This window comes from Toxoplasma gondii, chromosome XI (assembly GCF_000006565.2).
Source record: "Toxoplasma gondii ME49 chromosome XI, whole genome shotgun sequence".
NCBI lineage: Eukaryota > Apicomplexa > Conoidasida > Eucoccidiorida > Sarcocystidae > Toxoplasma > Toxoplasma gondii.
Window position 1 is genome coordinate 5,510,501 of NC_031479.1, and position 18,916 is coordinate 5,529,416.

At 48.8% G+C, this 18,916-nt stretch overlaps 3 protein-coding genes across 3 annotated transcripts in view; all 3 read left to right on the forward strand.

The window, feature by feature from the left end:
• TGME49_316700 (uridine kinase) lies at positions 1–6,952 on the forward strand. The gene is made up of 6 exons (XM_018782911.1): positions 1–2,323; positions 2,868–2,936; positions 4,003–4,075; positions 4,498–4,688; positions 4,987–5,064; positions 5,754–6,952. The coding sequence occupies exons 1-6, from the start codon at positions 1,002–1,004 to the stop codon at positions 5,839–5,841; spliced, it is 1,821 nt and encodes a 606-aa protein (XP_018635283.1). The 5' UTR covers positions 1–1,001; the 3' UTR covers positions 5,842–6,952.
• A 1,366-nt stretch (positions 6,953–8,318) lies between these two features.
• On the forward strand, positions 8,319–10,599 carry TGME49_316710 (hypothetical protein). The gene is made up of 2 exons (XM_002364794.1): positions 8,319–8,581; positions 8,921–10,599. Exons 1-2 carry the CDS (start codon positions 8,470–8,472, stop codon positions 9,106–9,108), a joined length of 300 nt encoding a protein of 99 aa, XP_002364835.1. The 5' UTR covers positions 8,319–8,469; the 3' UTR covers positions 9,109–10,599.
• A 1,183-nt stretch (positions 10,600–11,782) lies between these two features.
• The window catches only part of TGME49_316730 (Sma protein), a 30,324-nt gene continuing 23,190 nt past the window's right edge, over positions 11,783–18,916 (forward strand). The window contains exons 1-8 of the mRNA XM_018782912.1: positions 11,783–12,495; positions 12,860–13,154; positions 14,250–14,390; positions 14,887–15,035; positions 15,912–16,230; positions 16,813–16,949; positions 17,703–17,823; positions 18,795–18,892. Of these exons, the coding sequence (XP_018635282.1) occupies positions 12,939–13,154; positions 14,250–14,390; positions 14,887–15,035; positions 15,912–16,230; positions 16,813–16,949; positions 17,703–17,823; positions 18,795–18,892 (1,181 nt within the window). The 5' untranslated portion in view covers positions 11,783–12,495; positions 12,860–12,938. The remainder of the gene's footprint in view (positions 12,496–12,859; positions 13,155–14,249; positions 14,391–14,886; positions 15,036–15,911; positions 16,231–16,812; positions 16,950–17,702; positions 17,824–18,794; positions 18,893–18,916) is intronic.

The following is an 18,916-nucleotide window of genomic DNA, read 5'->3' on the forward strand; positions in this document are numbered from 1 at the left end:
CGCAAAGTTCACTACAAATTTAGGTAGAAATGAAAGAGTTTGTAACTCGTGGATGTCTGGTTAGTACTCCGGGCAAATCAGTTTTCCCGGGGAGACAAACGAGAACTGGCTTCTGGCCCAGACATTATGAGGGTCGGACGACCAGACCGACCCTGTAGGGCAAAAGCGCCGCGTAGACACGGCATAGTTTTTCTACAGCTCAAGTATTTTTAGCAAGTTGAATGGATACAGGAAAGACGAAGGGTTGCTCCAAAGACGACCACAGTATCCCTTCAATCTTATGTAAAGGTGGCAGAGTAGAACATGGGTTCATGCTAACAGGGATTTCACCCTATTTTGAATCAGTTGACCCGGGCGGTGCGTCTGAGATAGAACGGGGGAGTAACTCCGGCCTCTCATTTCTCTCTCCACGAAAAACATACCAGGACGTACAACTAGATCATCACCAAGTCCTTTACCGTTAATATGGTGAGATAGACACCAATATTCCATACAGCCTAACATTATGGAGGAGACTACCAAAGTGAGTACCACGATGTTTGTACAGCTTATAGACAAAAGTTGGTTTTTCAAATGTACGTTCGATACCACAATCTCGTCGGCAAACGGGCCGGATCACCGGTGAGTGTGCTGCCGGCGCATGCGCACAACCCGCTGCATCGCTCGCTATTGAGTTTCGTGGCTGTGTGTGCGTTGAACAACGTGTGCAGCGTGTAAGTTGACCAGACTCGTGTTGCCTTTTGCTTCCGCCGTACCTGTCGAACAGTACCCACGCGTGGTGACCCCAACACCATTTTTGTAGGCAAAGTGCTCTTCAAAAAACCCGTTAACTCCACTTTCGCGTCCCGAAACCCTTCCCTGAAACGTCCGATTGTCTTGGCTGCTCAGACGTCCCGCTGTTGTCACCGTGTCACCAGAAGACACCTTGTGAAATGTTTCGATGTTTTCTAAAGGCGCCCACTCGCCTCTGCCACGGAATCTGAGTCCTCTGTTTTTCAACCATGTATAGCGGTACGGGTTTCTCGCCGAGTGTCAGCCCATTCCGAGCGCCTCCTTCCGCACCTCTTAACTTCCCGTGCCATGTCTCGCGCTTGCCGTGTTCAGACATCACCAAGATTGCCAGCTTCACTTTGGACAAGCTCCTCGAAGCCCACGGCGGCGACAAAGCGGCTCTGTACTCTGTTTCGGCTTCTCCCTTCTCTTCCAATTGTCCCGAACGAAACACGAACCCTGAATGCTTCTGCTGGTCCCAGGCATGTCCGCACCGCGCCGCTGCGGCCGCCAGCACTCATCCCCTTCCTCTGCATCCTGAGCTGCCCTTTGACGCTTCGCCTTTTCGAGACAAAAGTTCACTGGGCGCAGGAACCGCGCTGCACACGGCAGCGGCCGGCGCGTCAGTTCCTCACTTTGCCAGGTGTACATACACCCCACTCGTGACGTGCCAAAGCGGCGCGGCAGCTGCGTGCGCTCCGCGCAGCGCCGTCGTTGAGTCACTTTTTCCGCTTCCGCAACGGGAACTATGTCCCGGTAACAAGTCGAGCCGCCAAACCTCGAGTTTGACGACCTTCTCCGGATTGTGTGATGCTGAACATCCAGCCGACTGCGCAGGTCTCGGCGCGGCAGCTCCGCAGCGAGTCCCGGGAAACTGGAGCGCTCCAAACTGTGGAGCTGGGCGCCGGAATGGAAGAAATTTCCACACTGGAAACTTGTCCCACGACCCGTGTGGCGAAGCGGCGCCTCTGCACGTTGTGGGAGAGCGACGAGGCGCGTGTGCAGGCGATGCATCCGCCGACCAGGACTCAGAGGACCCTTTGTCCTTGCATTTCTCCTCCCAGACACATTCCGGCGCGCGGCACTTGACACTCAGTGAAGAAAGAGGCCCTGTGGGAACGAGAGCGAAAAGCCACGGACACTCCCGGTTTCTCGTCGCGGTCGGCGGGATCCCCGGGAGCGGGAAATCCACTTTTGGTGGACGACTGGCGGCTGAGATCAAACGACTGTGGTCAGAACGGAGAAAGCAGTGGGAAGAAGAGCGGCGATGCGCCGCACTCGCGTCACCTGTAAAGCCTGTCTTTTCCGCGGAGAGCGCGACGGAGCAGGAGGAACAGAACTGCTTCTCAAGTCCTTGCCAAGAAGTAGAGGGGGACGGCGCCCGCACAGCTGAAGCTTCCGCCTCCGAGACGGGAGGCCGCGATACATCCGTGAAACCGTGTGACTGTGCAGAAATTCTCGACGGAGCCCGTGAAAAAGCCAAGCAGGAAAAAGACATTTGCGTCGCCATTGGCATGGACGGTTTCCACCTCACAAGGGAACAGCTGTCACAGTAAGTTGCTGCATTTCTCTCTCTGGTTTCTAGTGGTACATGGCCTCTCTACCGTTGTCCTGCCGTTCAGGTGAAGCAGACGTCACGAAGTGGCAGGACAACGTTTCCGTACTCATATAAACATACACATAGGTATAAACGTATCGGGCACACTGGGGAAGCTAGATGTCAAAGTGAAATTTGGCTTTCCACGTTTTCCGTTTCTGTTTAGAGGTGTCGACAGAAGGGACAATTTCACGCTTCCTCCGCGTTTTCTTTTCTTCTCTATCCGCTCGGTTCGTGCATTTCTCTTTCTACCAGGGCTACGTATCCGTGTGGTGGAAAACTTGGCCTCGCCCCCGTTGATTTGTCTCTGTTGACGCCTTTTCTCCCCAGTCCTCACTTTTCCCCGTTCCGCCCCGACCTCTTTGACCCGCTCACCGTCGTTCCCGGATTTCTAACCTGTATGGTTTACGGTGTACTCCGCTTCACTTCCACCTTTTTCTCAACCGCTGGCATGCGTCGCTGCTTTCCGCTTTTTCTGTCGTGACTCGATGCCTCCCAGGTTCCCCGACCCTGCAGAAGCTTTTCGCCGGAGAGGCGCCGCCTGGACCTTCGACATGCCTGCTTTTTGGTACAAAACAAGTGACATTCTTCACCGTACAAAGCTGACATCAAGAAAGCACAGATCAAAGCTAGTTTGTGTGTTGTAATCGTCACACTGGAGTTGATGCTGTGTCGCTTCGTCGAGTCCAGAGGCCTGGCATTCCACGGCGTCCTGCCTCGAAAGAACGAAACTCGCAACATGCGCTTCCCCCGAATGCGTTGGGGGGTTCGGATGCATGTGACGTGCTGTAAAAGACGCGCATTTCCTTTGTTTTCAAAAAACCTTCCATAAATCGCAAAGAACCCCTCGTACACCACGACCTGTCGCCGACAGTTTTCTTCAGCTCTGAGTGTACTTCGATGACTCTCACTTCTAGGGGATACTGCGCAACCACTTAATGTCGAGAGAAAGTTATGCGACTTCGTTTACCTGCGTAGCTCTGTACTCTCTGTACATCTCGGTTCGCTCATCTGTATGTATCTACATCTACTCATCTATCTATCCATATCTACTCACCTTACTGTCTATCTATATGTCTAACCGTCATTCTATCTATCTCTGTTTCTGTCTATCTATCTGTTTACCTGTCTACCCATCATAGTTCCTCGGTCTCTCTCTCTCTCTCTCTCTCTATATATATATATATATATATGTAAATGCATGCGATCTTAATTCGTATATATTTTACGCGCGCACTTCAGGACCAGTGTGTTTGTAGGTAGCCCCATGTCAGTGTGCTGCTTGAAAATCTGTATCTACCTTCATATGTATTCAAAACATCTCCCCTATCTCACTGTCTGCACCCACATGCGCACACGCTGCCTACACGAATCAGGTGTATTGTCTCTCCCTCCAAAGACAGTTCATGGAAAACCTAAAATTCGTGTACTTGATTGACGTGTAGAGCCACCAGTGTGCAGTCGTTCAGATATAGTCATCTATGGCGCATCAATCGGCGGCTCCACGAGCCCCTCCGCGTGTCTACATCACTTCGTTCATGCATGCCTTTGTCTGTATCCGTGGTTGTTGTAACATCTCCTGGGCCGTGATAAAATCACAGAGAAAGGACAGCTTGTCCGTTTTCTGCTGTCAGGCGAACGCTCCATGATGTGAAATACTCCCCTGATCGGAGCATCTCGCTTCCCACGTTTGACCACTCGACGAAGGTGAGTTTCTTCTCGTCTGCGTGTCTCGTGTGTTCCATTTCCTTCCGTTCGGTGCACCTTGCACGCTCTGTGGAAGTCAATTTCACATGTCATTTGCAGGCTGAGAGACGGAACCGCTTCTCACCAGTGTACTCGTCGGGTTGTTAGCACGCGCATGCCGGTTCCTCTCTTTCGAGCAAGGTTCGCTCCAGAGCGATAGTTTCTTCTGGATGTCACACATGACGCTTGCGTAGTTCGATTGCTGCTACGTACACTGTTTAAGTGGAGGATGAAGTCTCTAGCATACCTTTATTGACAACCGTGTAAAGCCGCAGAGGACGTAGTTGTCTGTATCTCATGCGTGGAGTCACATTCGAAATCCTACGTATCCTGGATCTGTTCAGTTTTTTTTGTGTTCTTGCTTCTCCTTTTTCTCTGTCCAGGACCCCGTGCCCGACGGCATAATCATCTCGCCAGAGACCAAAATCGTCATTGTCGAGGGTCTTTACTTGTGCTTGTCGGAGAACGAGCAAGAGAAAGAAGAAACAGTGGCGTCGTTAGAGACACCGAAGCGCTGCTGGTTCAACCAAGATGACAATCTCTTCGATGTGCAGCTCTTTCTTCACACTCCTTTGTAAGCGGAAACTGCTTCTTCTTCTCTGCATACTCAGTTCTACGGGGGAAATGCTCTTGCGTCTCTCCACACTCCGCTGAGCCTCCATCCGTGAAGGAAATGCGTCTCTGTGGAACCGATGGTCATCTCTCTAGTACGTCGAAGGGAGCGAGTCAGTTGTCGAAAGTCGACCCCTTTTCGTGGAAATCAGACACTTCGACAGACGAGCGGTGCTGCGTGGGGAGAACGCCTCTGCGTGTTTCGTTTTCGAGTCGTTGCTGTTAAAGGTCTTCGAGTGCAAATGTTCTGACGTTTGCAGAGAGGAAGCGGGCAATCGCGTGGTAAAGAGACATCTCGCGTCGGGAATCTGCGACACCGAGACAGAGGCAGTGGAGAGGTGCGAAAGAAAAGAAAAACTGAAAAAAACGAGGAAGGAAAAAGCAGGGAGAAGAGAACACAGCGTGCAACTAGATTTGGACAGCAGGCATTTGCACCGACAGTGCGACCTCCGTTTTAAAAGAAATTCCTTTTCCTAGACTCCGATTCCGTTTACAGAGAACAGTGCATCCAGTTGTGCAAGATGTGAAACTCGAGAGGCGATGCTCGCAGGAAAGAAAGATAAACATGGCGGAGGGAGGAAACACAGAGCCAACATGAAAACGGAGAAATGCGACTCGTGGGAACGATGTGCACACCTCCCTCTTTTCTGGCGTACCGACGACAGAAGTCTAGGCCAAGAAAAAACGCCTCTCACCGTTTCGCCTTGTGCGCCAACTCACTTTTTGTTCTGACTCGGCTCGAGTTCGACTCTTTGCTTTTCATGAAGGAACCTTATTTTGCCATCTTGTGGAACTCTTGCATGCGCAAAGGCACGCGACGCCCATTCTCAGCTTCGTGTAGCTTTCGTTGCTTTTCCTCTCCGACAGTCTACCTTGGCGCTTGTATCCAAAGGCCGACGTTTCAATTAAACGCTGAATACTACTGTACTTGCGGCTCTTCACATGATGTGGTTATGGAAGATGATCGATCTCGGATCTGCTGTCTACCTGGAAGACCTCTTTTCTCTTTTCTCGGTTTCCTGCTCAGGTGGAATGACAACGACGCTGTAAATGCAGCTTTCATTCTGAGTCATGTCGACACAGCCCACTTAAACGCGGCAATTACTCAGGACTAAAATACGCGCTTCTTCACGCATACACTGGAGCTGTTCACATGTACACAAATGTAGGCATCTCTACCGGGAAACACACACACACAGAAGTATAAATGTACATACACATACATAACTATATATGCTTGTGTACGGAACCGCGCCTCAAAATATATATATTTGTCGAGATCCGAACCTATGTATATATATATATATATATACATATATATTATGTGGTAGACATTCGTATATATATATATATATATATATGTATATATATTCATATTATATATATATATATATATATATATATATATATATTTGCATTTTCCACCGTCACGTTGTTGAGCGCTCAAGCTTGACAGCAGGAGACAGGAAAGTGGTATTTGCCGTTCCGCACTCCCGAGTTCCACGTTTCCTTGAGTTGAGAATCATGTGGAGGTCGTGCACACGAAATACGTAATTCTGTTGTATTTTTGTACTCGCGAATACATCTGTACACATGCACACAGGTCTACATAGGGACAAACGTCCACGATGGGGAAACAAGCGGCTGAACTCAATACGTATAATGTGCACAAACTTTAGCGGTTCTGTCAAAAAGAGGCAAGTGAAATCACAAATAGCGACGAAGGCAACCCTGTCTTCGTTTATGACATGCAAATAAAAGTATCTGCATGGAACACCGGATAGGCGCTGTAGAGCTGCCTGTGCACTTCTGCGTATTGACGTGGTGCGGGTGTTGCCTGGGCATGTTTTTCCGCACTGTTTGTCCGTGCATATACTTTGAAAAGGTTTGGACCAGATTACCCTGATTGTCTTTGTTGTAATAATACCAGGTGTTAAGTTCATACACTGGAACCCAATGATTATCGCTGAGCTTGGCGGCAGTCGCTGCAGGGCACATCGGACATCAAGTGAAAGTCGTGCAGTGGCAAGCTTGTTCCGAATTCATACGTTTGTTGTGTGAGTGGAAGCGTTCAGTGAACAGAGGAGCAGGGAAGACGAATGCGACGATGTAGTTGTTGTCAGTCACCTATTGAGTGAAGACCGGGGGAAGTCATTTGTTGGGAGCTGATATTGGAAATGTAGACATAAACGCGTTTTACGAGACGCGCATCTCCAAGAGAGAACTGCAATCTTGCAGCATGCCTTCTTGGAATCCCTTTTTAAGATTGTCTCTAAAGTTTGCTGAAACAGAAACACTGTGGATACTGATACACGTTGCGTTCTATCTCTAAAGTGTCTACCAGTCGCAGGGATGCCGGGGACAGCAGGGCAGATCTCTCCGGAAACAGAGCAAGATAGCGGAGACGAGCGGCTTTTTGCGGATTGTCAGAATCTGTGGAAGCTCGTCTAAACTTGTTCTACGAAGATGAGAGTCCTCAAAGTGCAGAATAAGGTGGAAAAGTCATGACGATCACACTTTGGCTTTCTTAGCAGTCTGGTGGGGACGGGGTGCACAGCACCTCTTAAGAACTTGGTTCATGTACCACGTAACTAGAGTCACAGTCGGTATCACAGGTTTAGAGAGACTGGATAACAATGTTTCAGTTTTTCACTTGAAAGTGAAGATCATCCGTAACTCTGTCGGAAATTAGAAGCACGTTTATCTCGTGTGTTGTGAGCGGTCAGTGAGGTCATGCCTTTCCTCTGAACGACAAACGCAACCAGCTAAAAATGGAAAAACTATTCTGTCCGTCGTATCTCTGCAACAGAAATGCATATAAACTTTTGTGGGGCCGATCCATGTATTCCGTACGGACAAACATTGAGAAGAAACACGAAAAGGTGTGTGTGCACTTTCCGCTTTAAAAAAACAGGGAATGCACCCTATAATAGCCTGACAGGTAGTGTCGAACACAGGGATCTTGTAGTGAACAATAAAGGCACACGAAACGGAATCAATGGCGTGAGCCTGCACTCTCCAGAAAGGCGGTGTATATAGTCTTTTGGAAACCGATACTTTTAACTGTCTTCAACAACCGAGAGAGATAGGATGGTGTACAGCAGTCTAATCAAGAACCAGCGATTTTGGTGAAGCAAACACGTACCACGTCGTGTACGTTGTGCATCTGCTGTACATTTTCTCTTTTGGACAAAAACCACCTACCAAAACAACAAAGTCCGACTGTCTGACTGCCGAGATGCTTCCTTCCCGTAGGCCAGTGTCTCGTCGCTCTGTCGCCCCGGAGTAGTTTTCCGTTAATGGGCATAATCAACGGGATCTTCCAACTATTTGTATCTAGAGAGAACGGGATGAACGCTGACGGTTTGAGCTGTAGTCGATTCGATGGGCATTTTAATTCACGATCCGGTGCCATCCTACCCTTCGAAGAGTGTTGTTCACGACATAAAATTGGAAATGACACAAAGAGCACGGTAGCAGAATAACCTGTTTCCACAAAGCTTCCCGAAAACATGAAGAAAACATGTAGTTTCGCGCGTCTCTTGCTCGCCGGTAGCTCTACCACCTCGGCGTCTCTCGCGCTGGGATAGCCACAGTCCACATGGAATTTTCGGGCAAGGAACGGGGATTCTCCTTGGGTTACTCGCTATATCCTAGTGATTTCCTCCTTTCCGTGGCTCGGTTGCCCCTCCGCTTTGTTTTTACACCACGCCCTTGCTTTACCTACGAATCGCTGTCGGACCATGGCTCGGACATCACCAGCACAGGGCTGGCCTTCCAGCGTAGCAAGTGCTGCTATCCTCATATGCTTGCTTCTTTTAGTTTCCTTTGCTAATTCTGCTGAACATGGCGCAAGTAAGTTCAGGCTCAAAAGTGTGGATAATCGGCTGGAGGTTCTCGCAAAGGTGGAGCGGTCTTGGGAGTGATTTGTGCCCCGCGATGCTACACGGGATCTTTGCCCGAGACGAGGACCGACATCTGCCTTTCTTTACCCCAGCGGTTCAGAGGACTCCGTACTAGTTCATCGTGGATGGCATAGGGGCTTTGTCAGCAGGCACTGTAGAGGTCGAGCGTCCTTCTCTAACGGAAACTATTTTGCCGTGTCTCCATGCTCTTTATTCTTCAACTCCAATGCTACAAGCAGCCCCTCCCACTCAATCCCTTGGTATTGCTGTTTGTTCACTGTTTTGCTAGGTTCCTTCAGTTGGGATGCCGAAGAAGAAATGCGTACTCTTGAGGCTGTGCGAGGTTACCTAGAACGACTGAATAACGGAAAACTTGCACGCCTTCCTCGTTATGGTGTTCTTCCCCCTCAAAGGGACGCAACTCATGCCGACGCAGCCGTCCAAACAGTCGCAGAAATGGGGACGCAGACGGATTAGGGGAAAGCGACATGATTGGTAACCGAGCCGTACGAGTGCAACGGTATCAACTGTAGTTGTCTCTTCAAAAGATGCCCGGAGAGGCAACGAGTGGCTGGATGCATGCAAGCAATTCCGACAAAGGGAGGTAATTTATCGCGGAACCCGGAGACGGGTTTCGAGAAAAGTGACAGATATGGCACTACAAATCCAACTGATGTAGATGACGTAGTCGCTGGGTCGAAGCGTGCGACAGTTCAGCGCTCGTCTTTTTTTCAGCAGGACTGCGAGTGTGAGTTCGGCGAACATGCTTACATTCAAGGAATTCGAAAATCGCGTTCTTCTGCTTCCTTCTCTTGCGTCCGCAGTCAAGTCAGAACAGTAGATTTGCTTGGCTGTTTTACGGAATGACAGAGGGGCCGAGAGAGCGGAAGTGCTTTTGGCAGGCTGACGACGTCGCTGCCGGTGTTCTATTAGTCGCATTTGATTTCTTTTCAAGGAAGTCCTATTTTGTTTATATGCGTTCTTAGGCGTCGTGGAACGACTTTTTTTTTCTGTGCGTGAGTTAACCATAGACAGGGCAACATCCATGTACAATCACGTTTCTTTGTAGGCGTTCTATAAATCGTTTGAAAACGATGTTGTGCCTCTACTCCGTGTCACTGTTCTGGAACTCTTCACTGTAAATGTGACATCTGGGTGTTCATGTATATTCATAGAGCGGTTCCCTGGCTTTTGTCGACAAGAACGAAACATCTGATGTGTTGCACCAGCGTAGAAGGAATTCCGTAACGCAGAATGTGTCACTATCGTATAAGCTGGCGTTTCAGAAAAAAGGGTTTTCAAAGGTACTTAGTGCGCTTTTAGATAAGCTAAGGACTATTGTTTTGAGTCCATTTACGAGTTACTAAATAGTTTTCTTGCTGTGACTCCGCCGCAGCTGCTATTGGAGCGCTGCGTGCCAGTATCGGGGGGAGGTGGGCTCTGTCAATGCCTTCCCATAAGTACGAAGCTCCCCGATGAAAGCGACCAAATTGCTTTTGATTTATGCGAGGAAGAACCGATTGAGTGCGTTGCAGATGCACTCGAATAATTCGATAAACATGCAGTGTGTGCGGTGAACTCTCTGCTCAGAGAGTTCGCGTGACGACGGGCACACAGGAACCTGACTTGGTCTTAACCGTTCTTTCATTTCAAAGTCCTCGAACAGTTTTCCTGGCTCCTGATACACCAGAAAATTGGTGAAGCAGACTTAGTTTAACCAATACACAATCAAGGCACATGTTCTTGTTTGTTTAGGGACAGCGAAGCCCCTTTACATTTCCATTTTGGCGGAACGTGCTCGATTCGTACTCGCTTTGATGTGGTAACTTTGCAAGGTCGGGGAAACGCATGTGGCTGTTGGTCGGACAGGCGTTGTTTCGAACTATACAGGGATCCTGATGCCGAGCTCTACGCTTACTCTCTCCACGCATGTCTGTGTTACTTTTGAATACCAACTTTTTCGAGTAAACGGGTGCGAAAGCGCGTATAATTTCCGCCACGTATGTGAACCTAACCTGTAAGGCAAGATCGGGACTCACCGGACATCAGTTGGCCACTCAGAAACCGTGAATGGAGAAGCCAAAGACGGCACCTTTCATTTTGCTTCCATCTTTTGACAAGCTCTTCAGTCAGCACAGGAGAGCTAAACCGTGACTATAGTTGAGAGCAAGTTGTGGCTGGCAGATTGTCGTGAGTACCATCCTATTCACACACACCACAGAAAGTTCACTTAACGGATTGTCCGCAGGAGCAACATTAAGAAGCAAAAACAAACAGTAGCTTCCTAGAGACGAGTGTTTGCAAGCACGTCCTACCTATCCACGTAGGCAACGTTGCAAATGGGATTCGTTCGCTGTAGTAGAGTTGCTTGTCGATGAATTGACCAAAAGGACCGCAAAAAAAGAACCCTGGAAACTTTCCCCGAAACATCAAGGACCTCGACCAAACTCACTTCCTCAAGTAACGCTTCAGAGAGTTATCCTAAAACAATTTTTCGATCTTTATCTCAGAGTCCCATGAGGTTCAGCGTTGGCACCTCAAAGCATCTGTTCTGGACTCGGTAGTGGTCTCGGCTAAACAGCCTACCGTCCACAGATTCTAGCCAACTGTTTCTAAGTACTGAGGCTTCTTATTGGTTCTTTTCTGTTCCTGTCGTCAGTGGTATCCGTAATTCCACTCCTTTTGCTTTTTTTTATTCCACCCGCACCTTGAATATTGTCGCTGTGCTCTAGCTCTGAATTCTCCTTGTCCGTTTGGATGCTTACTGAAATGACCCTTTCGGACTCCAAGAAGTTACAGGTTCCACTGTAGCGCTTAGATCTACTTCAGAAGCATCTCGTGCACTTTTCTGCTTGCTAGCGCGATGAGGTTCTGAAGCATGAGGCGACTGACAGGCTCATCTGCGGACTTGCTGTTACCGACTCCATACGTGTGCTCAGCTCCATCAATTTCGAGAGCTGACGTGACGAAGCCCCTAAACTGAGGAGAGTATGCACAGATACAAAGCGCGTCCACGAAACGAAAACCACTTTTTCCTAATCAAGCCTTTCTTCTCAGAAACCGACTTGCAAGCGCGGTGGCTGTTTGTGTCCGCTGCATGCAGCCACGAAACCAGAGTTGAACTTGGACCTGTTCTGACCCATTTTCCCTTCTTTCTCACCTCTATATGATTATTAATTGAAACCGACACGCCCATCTACTCGTTTCACCTTTCAAATGGTCGAAAAAGGAACCGTGAAGTGAGGTTGAAAGAACAGGAATTCAGACATGCAGAGAACCCTCCTTCCAAGGTCCCTTGTATCACGAGTGTCATCGGGTGTGCTTGCTCAGAAGAAAGTGGATTTCTCCGTGTTCTTTCACGTTCTCACGACTTCCCTCTCTTGCCTGCGAGGGACGCTGGAATCTCCACCGTTAAATTGCTTTGGTTTGTCTGTCTTGTCGGCTTTTTTTTGCAAGAAGGCCTTTTCGTGTAGGCGACTCTGGAATGTAGCTTGATAACGTGCGGCTTTTCACCGTCCTTGGCTTTTCTGCTGTCGAGTTTCCCGCGCACTGTCAACTTTTCGGCTTGAAAGTTGCTTTTTATTTCCTCACAAGAACCGCAGGTGTGTGCGATTTCCCTTTTTTCTCGAACTCGCCTGTTTTCACGAGAGGTCCGCACCGCGCGTATCCAGGAGGAAATCGGACAGCCGGAACAGAGGCAAAGGTCTCTTTCCTGCTTCCTTCCTGTCGTTCTCTGCAAGCATTAAGGAGTAGACCCATGAACCGCATCTCGGTTTTGGTTGAAACTCGTTTTGGCAACTTTCACCACTCGAGCTGGTCGCATATCTCGCGCTGGGACTGTTCACCTCGGAGACAGGATCATTCGTGAGTTCTCGTTTTTCCAGAAGTCCCGACCGAGTCCGTTCTTGTCCCTGTGCTTTGTCCGTTTTCTCCGTTTTCTTAGAATCCTTTCTCTCTGTTTGCTGCAACGCCTCGCCGGGTCCTCGAGTGTACCGGACTTTTGCGGCAGACAGCATTTTCGAACAGGGGAGAGTCCTGACCCGTCTTTCTTTCTTTTCGTGAGCCACTGTTTCGCGCGGATGTGTCTCCCCGAACTCGCGACGCTGCTGTCCGTGGATCTGCAACGCTCTGCGACTCGCGTTGTCTCCTGCACTTTCCCCTGCATTTCTTTTCGCGTCCTCTGCCGCACCGCCTGCCGACTCTTTTCTTGTGCTTCTCTGCGAAACAGGCTCTCGCTTTCTGCGAGCTGCGGCGACCTGGGAGACGCATGCGGTCTGCAGCCTGGACCCGGCTGAAGAGAGAAGAAGATGGCGAGAGAGAGGAGAGGTAACCAGAGACAAAGCAGACCGAACAAATATGCAGGGAAGGCGAACGACAGCAGTGAACTCTGGGGAGTTCCCGACTCGAGGAAGAAGGAGGAGGAGGAAGACGACGACGAAGAGGAACCCAACGTGACGGAAGACGACAAAGCAGTTCGACTCTTTGACTTCGACGCTCAAGGAAAAAAGATCTCGGACCGTGTTGTAAGTTTTTGGCTGACTCAGCTCACGTTCACGACGAAACGCTGTTGCCTTCCGGGATGTTCCGACGCGTTCACAACGGCGTCGCGCCTCATGAGCTCGAGTAAACAGAGACAGTGTAGGGTCTACGATTCTCCATCTGTCTCCAGTTACGAGGTTCAGACACCCTCGGTCTTTGCGTCTGTTGCACACCGGCGCCCCCATTCTTCTCTGTCCAGGACAAGTCGAACGAAGAGAAGAGAGCAACCTAACAGCACCGCGTTGCATAGACAGCCAGTCCAGCAGGCTCGACGCGCTACGAGAGAGCAATGAAGACATCCACTTCCACCCTATAAATGACGAAATCCAGTCCGATGTCCTTGGTAGTCTTCTTCGGAGTTGCGTCTTTAGAAAAACATGGCTCTCCCTTCCTCAGGACAAGGGATAGCCAGAACACGATCTAGAGAATGAGCACCTCAGCAGGGACGTCCGGCGAATTTTAAAAAGTCAGGCTCTACTCGAAACGTCCGTGTCTCCAGACAGAAACATTTCGTCAGCAGAGACTCACAGCTTTTAATCAAACATGGTTCTGGACCTCTGCCTGTGGCCAACTGTCTGTGTATCTATATCATCCGTCGATCTGTATTTCTACATCTAGTTGTCTCTATCTGTGTGTCTACCTATATGTGTATCTCTGTCCATCTCTATCTGTCAATATGTATATATATATATATATATATATCTGCCTCTCTGACTCTCTCCGCGCATCTCATTACGCCGGCGGTGATGGAGTTCACCTGCGTTTGAGGTGGAAAGTATGCTGTCGGCTCTGTCCGTTGCAGGGAGAATTTTCTCGTTTGTGTTGCAGCTACGCAGACGCACACACCTTTGTCGCCGGGTCGCTGTTCCTAAGCGGATTCTGTAGCGTTCAGGATAGACAAGATAGGCGGAGAGACATCCAAATACATGTATATCCACCATTCAGAGAGACAGAACCTTGTTCATCTCTAGATACGCATATATGGATGCGCGTCTCTTCCTTCTTTCCAACCAGGCTTCAGTTTCTCTGATTTCTTCGTTCCACCGAAGAGTTCCGTTCCTTTATTTCGACTTGTCCAGTACAGGGCAGGCTTTGGAGAGGATGAGTGGACGTCGACAGAGACAACGACTTCTTCTGAGTCGAGCTCCTCCACCAGCGAATCAGAAGTCTCGGACGAAAGCTACGAATTCGACGATGAGGACTTTGCCGAGCTTCAGAAAGTACGGCGAAAGAATGAAAAAATGAAAGCACATATACGTGCGAAACACTTGTCATGGTGTGGCTCTCGGTCTCTACTTTCCCCTCTCTTTCTCTGTCTCTCTCTCTATAAATATGTAAATATACACATGTGTAAATAAATTTATGTAGTAGATGTAGAAATGTTCTATAGGGCTGTGTGGGTATGGTATTAGCTATTTCGGTTAGTCCTCTGGATGCGCAGGTGTATCCTTCTAGATCGGTGACTAGAGCGGATACAGACGTAGGTATAGTCGTAGAGAAATAAGGGGTCTGGCAAGATGCGCAGTTGCGTTTGTCGACCGACAACAAATGCCATGCATGCGTATGCGACAGTTCTCATAAAGGCGTTGTCCTGACTCGAGAGCACATCGTTTCAGCGGCACCCACGGCGCGACGTCCTAATGCGGACTTTTTGGAGCGTCTTCTTTTGCGTTTACGTTTCCTCTTTTTTTTGCCTGGTCTCCGTTGCTCGGTCAGTTGCGCAGAAACAACCGGCCAGGCGCGCCGATGGATCCGATGAGCCGCCTGCGCATGTGGGAAAGTTCCTTCTTCATCAACTCCTTCATGAATCTCGAAAACAAACAACAGTACTACTTCTATACAGTCACCTTTGGTCACGTGAACAAGTGAGTCAAGCCGCAGAGCATCTCCCTTTCTTATCCATGCAAATCCAAGTGCCTATGCAAAGACAGATGTATACATATATACATATATACATATATACATATATATATATATATATATACATATATACATATATACATACATATATACATATATATATATATATATATACATACGTATGTATGTATGCACATTTGCTTATCTGTGTCTATGCAGAATCAAATTCCCATGGAAACACAGATATCTTCACGTAAACATATATATATATATACATATTTATGTTTATGTGTATCTATGTTTATGTATATTCCTTTAGACAAATACACAGATGTGCTCCGTGTACGAGCGTAGGGTTGTGTGTGCGTGTGTACGTTTCTGCGCACTGTCTCCTTTTCTTCAGTGTCGAGTATGCTGTTGCAGGAGTGGGCCATGTTCTTCATTTGCTGTGAGGGTACCTCTTCTGCAGAACTTTGGCAATGCAGTCGGCGTGGAAGAGAGTAGAAAGAAGTATTTTTAGACGAGTGTGAGACGAACTGTGGAGGAGAAGAGAGTTGTCACCTTTCATGAACGAGGACGTTTAACTTGTCTGCACAGTCAGGCGTAGTCAGTCCTCACGCTGTTTGCGTCCATGCTTCTCTCTTTCTTCTGTGTTCTTCGCCATCGTCTTTTCTCCTACCAATCAGGCTCAAAGTCGAAATCTTTGTATCTCCATTCTTCCCTTGCGCCGCTTCCGTCTCGCTTTTTCCGTTGTTGCTTCTCTCCCTCTTGCCCTTACACTCTCTCGCTTCTTTTTCACTGCTGCCCCGCCTCTGTCTCTTCGTTTTCCTTGGACTTGTTCTTCTCGTATGCTTCGTTTGCTTTCGCCTCGCTGGCCGCAGGTCTCGTCGAATCCAAGGCACCTTGCGCCGCCGCACTCTGTACACCCCTGGCTACATGCTGAGGCCTGGAGAATTCAAGGCTCTGAGCGCGCCGCTGGTCATTTGGCCGTTCAAGGTCTTTCTGCTGCCGTACAACCAGCTGAAGTCGTTTTGCGTGACGATTGAAATGTGGAAAATCAACGAGCTGTCGTTCAACACACTCTACGCTAGCGCCAAGCTCACGCTGCAAGAGATTGTCGACAGCGAGCAGGAATTCCAGATCCTTCTTCGGCGAAAAATTGCGGGGAAAAAGAGGAGCTACGAAGTCCACAAAGTGCGAGTAAGGCAAAAAGGCCGGCCCGCATGCGACGGGGACACCAAAAAGTTCGAGGTGTCCGTACACCTGGGACCGAACTCGTCGGCGGGGACTCCGTGCGCTCACGAGTGCATGCAACAAACACAAAAAGAAATCTCCAAATGGGATGCGATGCGAAACTTTTGTGCCTCGCCAAACGATGAAGAAAGGGCACATTCACACACACAGAGAAGCCAAGTAATCGGGGAGGCGTCTGGGCCTCTTGAAATTGCACGGCCTGTCCTTGAGATATCTGGAAAGTGAGGCTGCCTGACCCAAACGCGCATGCACACAACGCATTTTGCCTGTTTGAGATCAATACTTCTAGGTGCAAATAAACAAAGGCATAGATACACACAGAAGCACATGCACTCTTATACACACATGCATTTACACACACATATATATACATATATATATATAAATATGTGAATGTATCTGCATCTTGGTGTTCTTTGGCCGAGTGGAGTTTTGCCAGTTGAAAGAAGAGGAATCCAGAGTCTGTCGCGTGCTTCCCGTTTGTCTCTTATCGTCCGCTGTCTGTGTTTTTCGTTCCTCTGTTCGCAGGTTTCTCTTATGCTCAGCGAGGTCTTCGACATCGATTTGTCTTTCGATAGTTGGTGGTTTCTCCCCGACAAAGCGATGCCGCAGAAAATTCGAGAAGTCCCCAAACAGCTTCTCTTCAGCGTCCCCGTTCGAGGCAGGTTCGTGCATGCCTGCTTTAAGAGAGATTTTAGCGCGTCCAGTCTTCGGTGACACACAACCTCACCCGACTGTCTACAGACACGCGCATATATTTAGCTCTATGAATATAAATATATAAATATATGAATATATATATATATTTATGCTTCTGAATATCGAGACATGCATGTGTATGTTCCAGGCATGTGGTCGTTCCTTTGTGTCTTCATCTCGCGACACCTGTGGGTTTCGGATTTAACGTTTAGCCTCACCTGTAGGTAGAGGCGCATGCAGACTGGTTTTTTCTTGTGATTTTTGGTATCTCCGGAGGAGCAAGAGAACGCCCCTCTGCATGGCAGTTGCCGGTGGAGCCTCCTGCCTGTGGTCCTCTGAGCAGCTTGACAACCATGCGTTGAGTGAAACGTCACTCTACGTCTACGGGGACCTTTCTGCAAATCTGTTTTTTTCCAAGTTCCACTGCGCCGTCGTGCATCATTCGATCCATCGTCTGAAGATGGTTTCCTCTGCAAGTGCCTCCATCACCTCTAGGGACGTTTCAGTCTGCAGCAGACACCTCGCTTTCTCAGAGCTTTCGAGCATCGCTGGCGTCTGCCGTCGCCTCGCTCCTTCACCGTAGAGACGCCTGTGGCTGGACATTTCACTGCATGCAGATACTTTGTTAAATGCTAATACTCCTTTGCAAGCAGATGCGTGTGGCGTACAACCGTTGGTGCATTCAAACTCTTTGGCCGCATGCGCTTTGTGGTGTGAAGGTCTGGAGACCGGAATCGGCGCAAGACGCCCATCAGCCAAATGAATTTCTGGCCGAGTGCTGGTCTGTTTCGCTATCGAGGCAGTTTGCAGTCGATTTCAAACAACTACATCACTGTCACGGTGAGTCTTTGCTCGATTTCCGTGCGTTTTTCTTCTCCGTTGCCTCTCGTGTCTGCGGTGAACCGCACAGGCTCAGCTTCATGCAGGAACCATCATCATGTCATGGCACCCTCTCTACGCGCTTTTTCGCAGCACATACTGTCTACTCTCTGTCTCTCAATCTCTGTCTGTCGATTTCTCCCTCTGTTCCCCGTACTCCTTCGCCTTCCTGGCCTTTCTGCGTTCTGGTTTCCCCTCTGCCTTCTCCTTTCCACTTCCTTTCTGCTTTCTCCTCTTCTGCCGCTCTGTGGTAAGCTTCACTTCGGATTCTTGCCCGTTTTTGACCACTGAGGCAAAGCAGAAGGACGGAGCGCCTTGGCGTCTTTTCCATTTGCTCCCTGGCTGAAGGTTGGACTCGCGACCCAAACGAGTTCGCCCTCAGAGATGCATGCATGTTTTGTAGTTATATGTTGGCCTCTTCCCTTGCATGCGGCTGCATGCGCGTGTCTGGAGTTGGCCACTCGCTCTCTGCAGCGCTGGGGAGAAGTGTGGGGACTCATACATGATGCATGCGACAAAAACCCTGTAACTTCAGCAACTGTTCAGATTCCACGTATACGTACAGACATTAATGTGCATCTACACATGCCTCTCTGAGCATATATGTCTACGTATATCTATGTGTATCTGTGCATTTCTATATACTTCTATGTCCACCTATGTGCATCTAGGTATATATCTACGTATATCTGTGTATATCTACGGACATGTATGTATATCTGTATGCATCGACGTACTTATACATATATATATATATATATATATATATATATTTCTATGTGCACTTCTGTATATGTATGTACATGTGTGTATGTCTGTGAGCATCGATGTATATCTATGTGCGTATCGTGGAAAGCGTCTTTCTGCGTCGAAGTGCATGCAGTCTGTCAGCAGGTATGTTCGCCAGGGATTTCGATGTTTTTGTTTCGCAGCTGCTGTACAGCCGACCGAAGGAGTGGTATCGCCCCCCAGCGCATTTGGGCCTTTGCATCATGGCGCTCAAGTCTGTGCTTCAATATCCTCTCTTTCGGTGAGTGTTTGTCACTCTTCTTTG

Coding starts and splice junctions, on each gene's coding strand:
- TGME49_316710 (XM_002364794.1), top strand. CDS start 8,470: ATGGCTCGGACATCACCAGCACAGGGCTGGCCTTCCAGCGTAGCAAGT. Junction 8,582..8,920: donor TTCTGCTGAACATGGCGCAA/GTAAGTTCAGGC, acceptor CTGTTTTGCTAG/GTTCCTTCAGTTGGGATGCC.
- TGME49_316700 (XM_018782911.1), top strand. CDS start 1,002: ATGTATAGCGGTACGGGTTTCTCGCCGAGTGTCAGCCCATTCCGAGCG. Junction 2,324..2,867: donor ACAAGGGAACAGCTGTCACA/GTAAGTTGCTGC, acceptor GATGCCTCCCAG/GTTCCCCGACCCTGCAGAAG. Junction 4,689..4,986: donor CTCTTTCTTCACACTCCTTT/GTAAGCGGAAAC, acceptor TGACGTTTGCAG/AGAGGAAGCGGGCAATCGCG.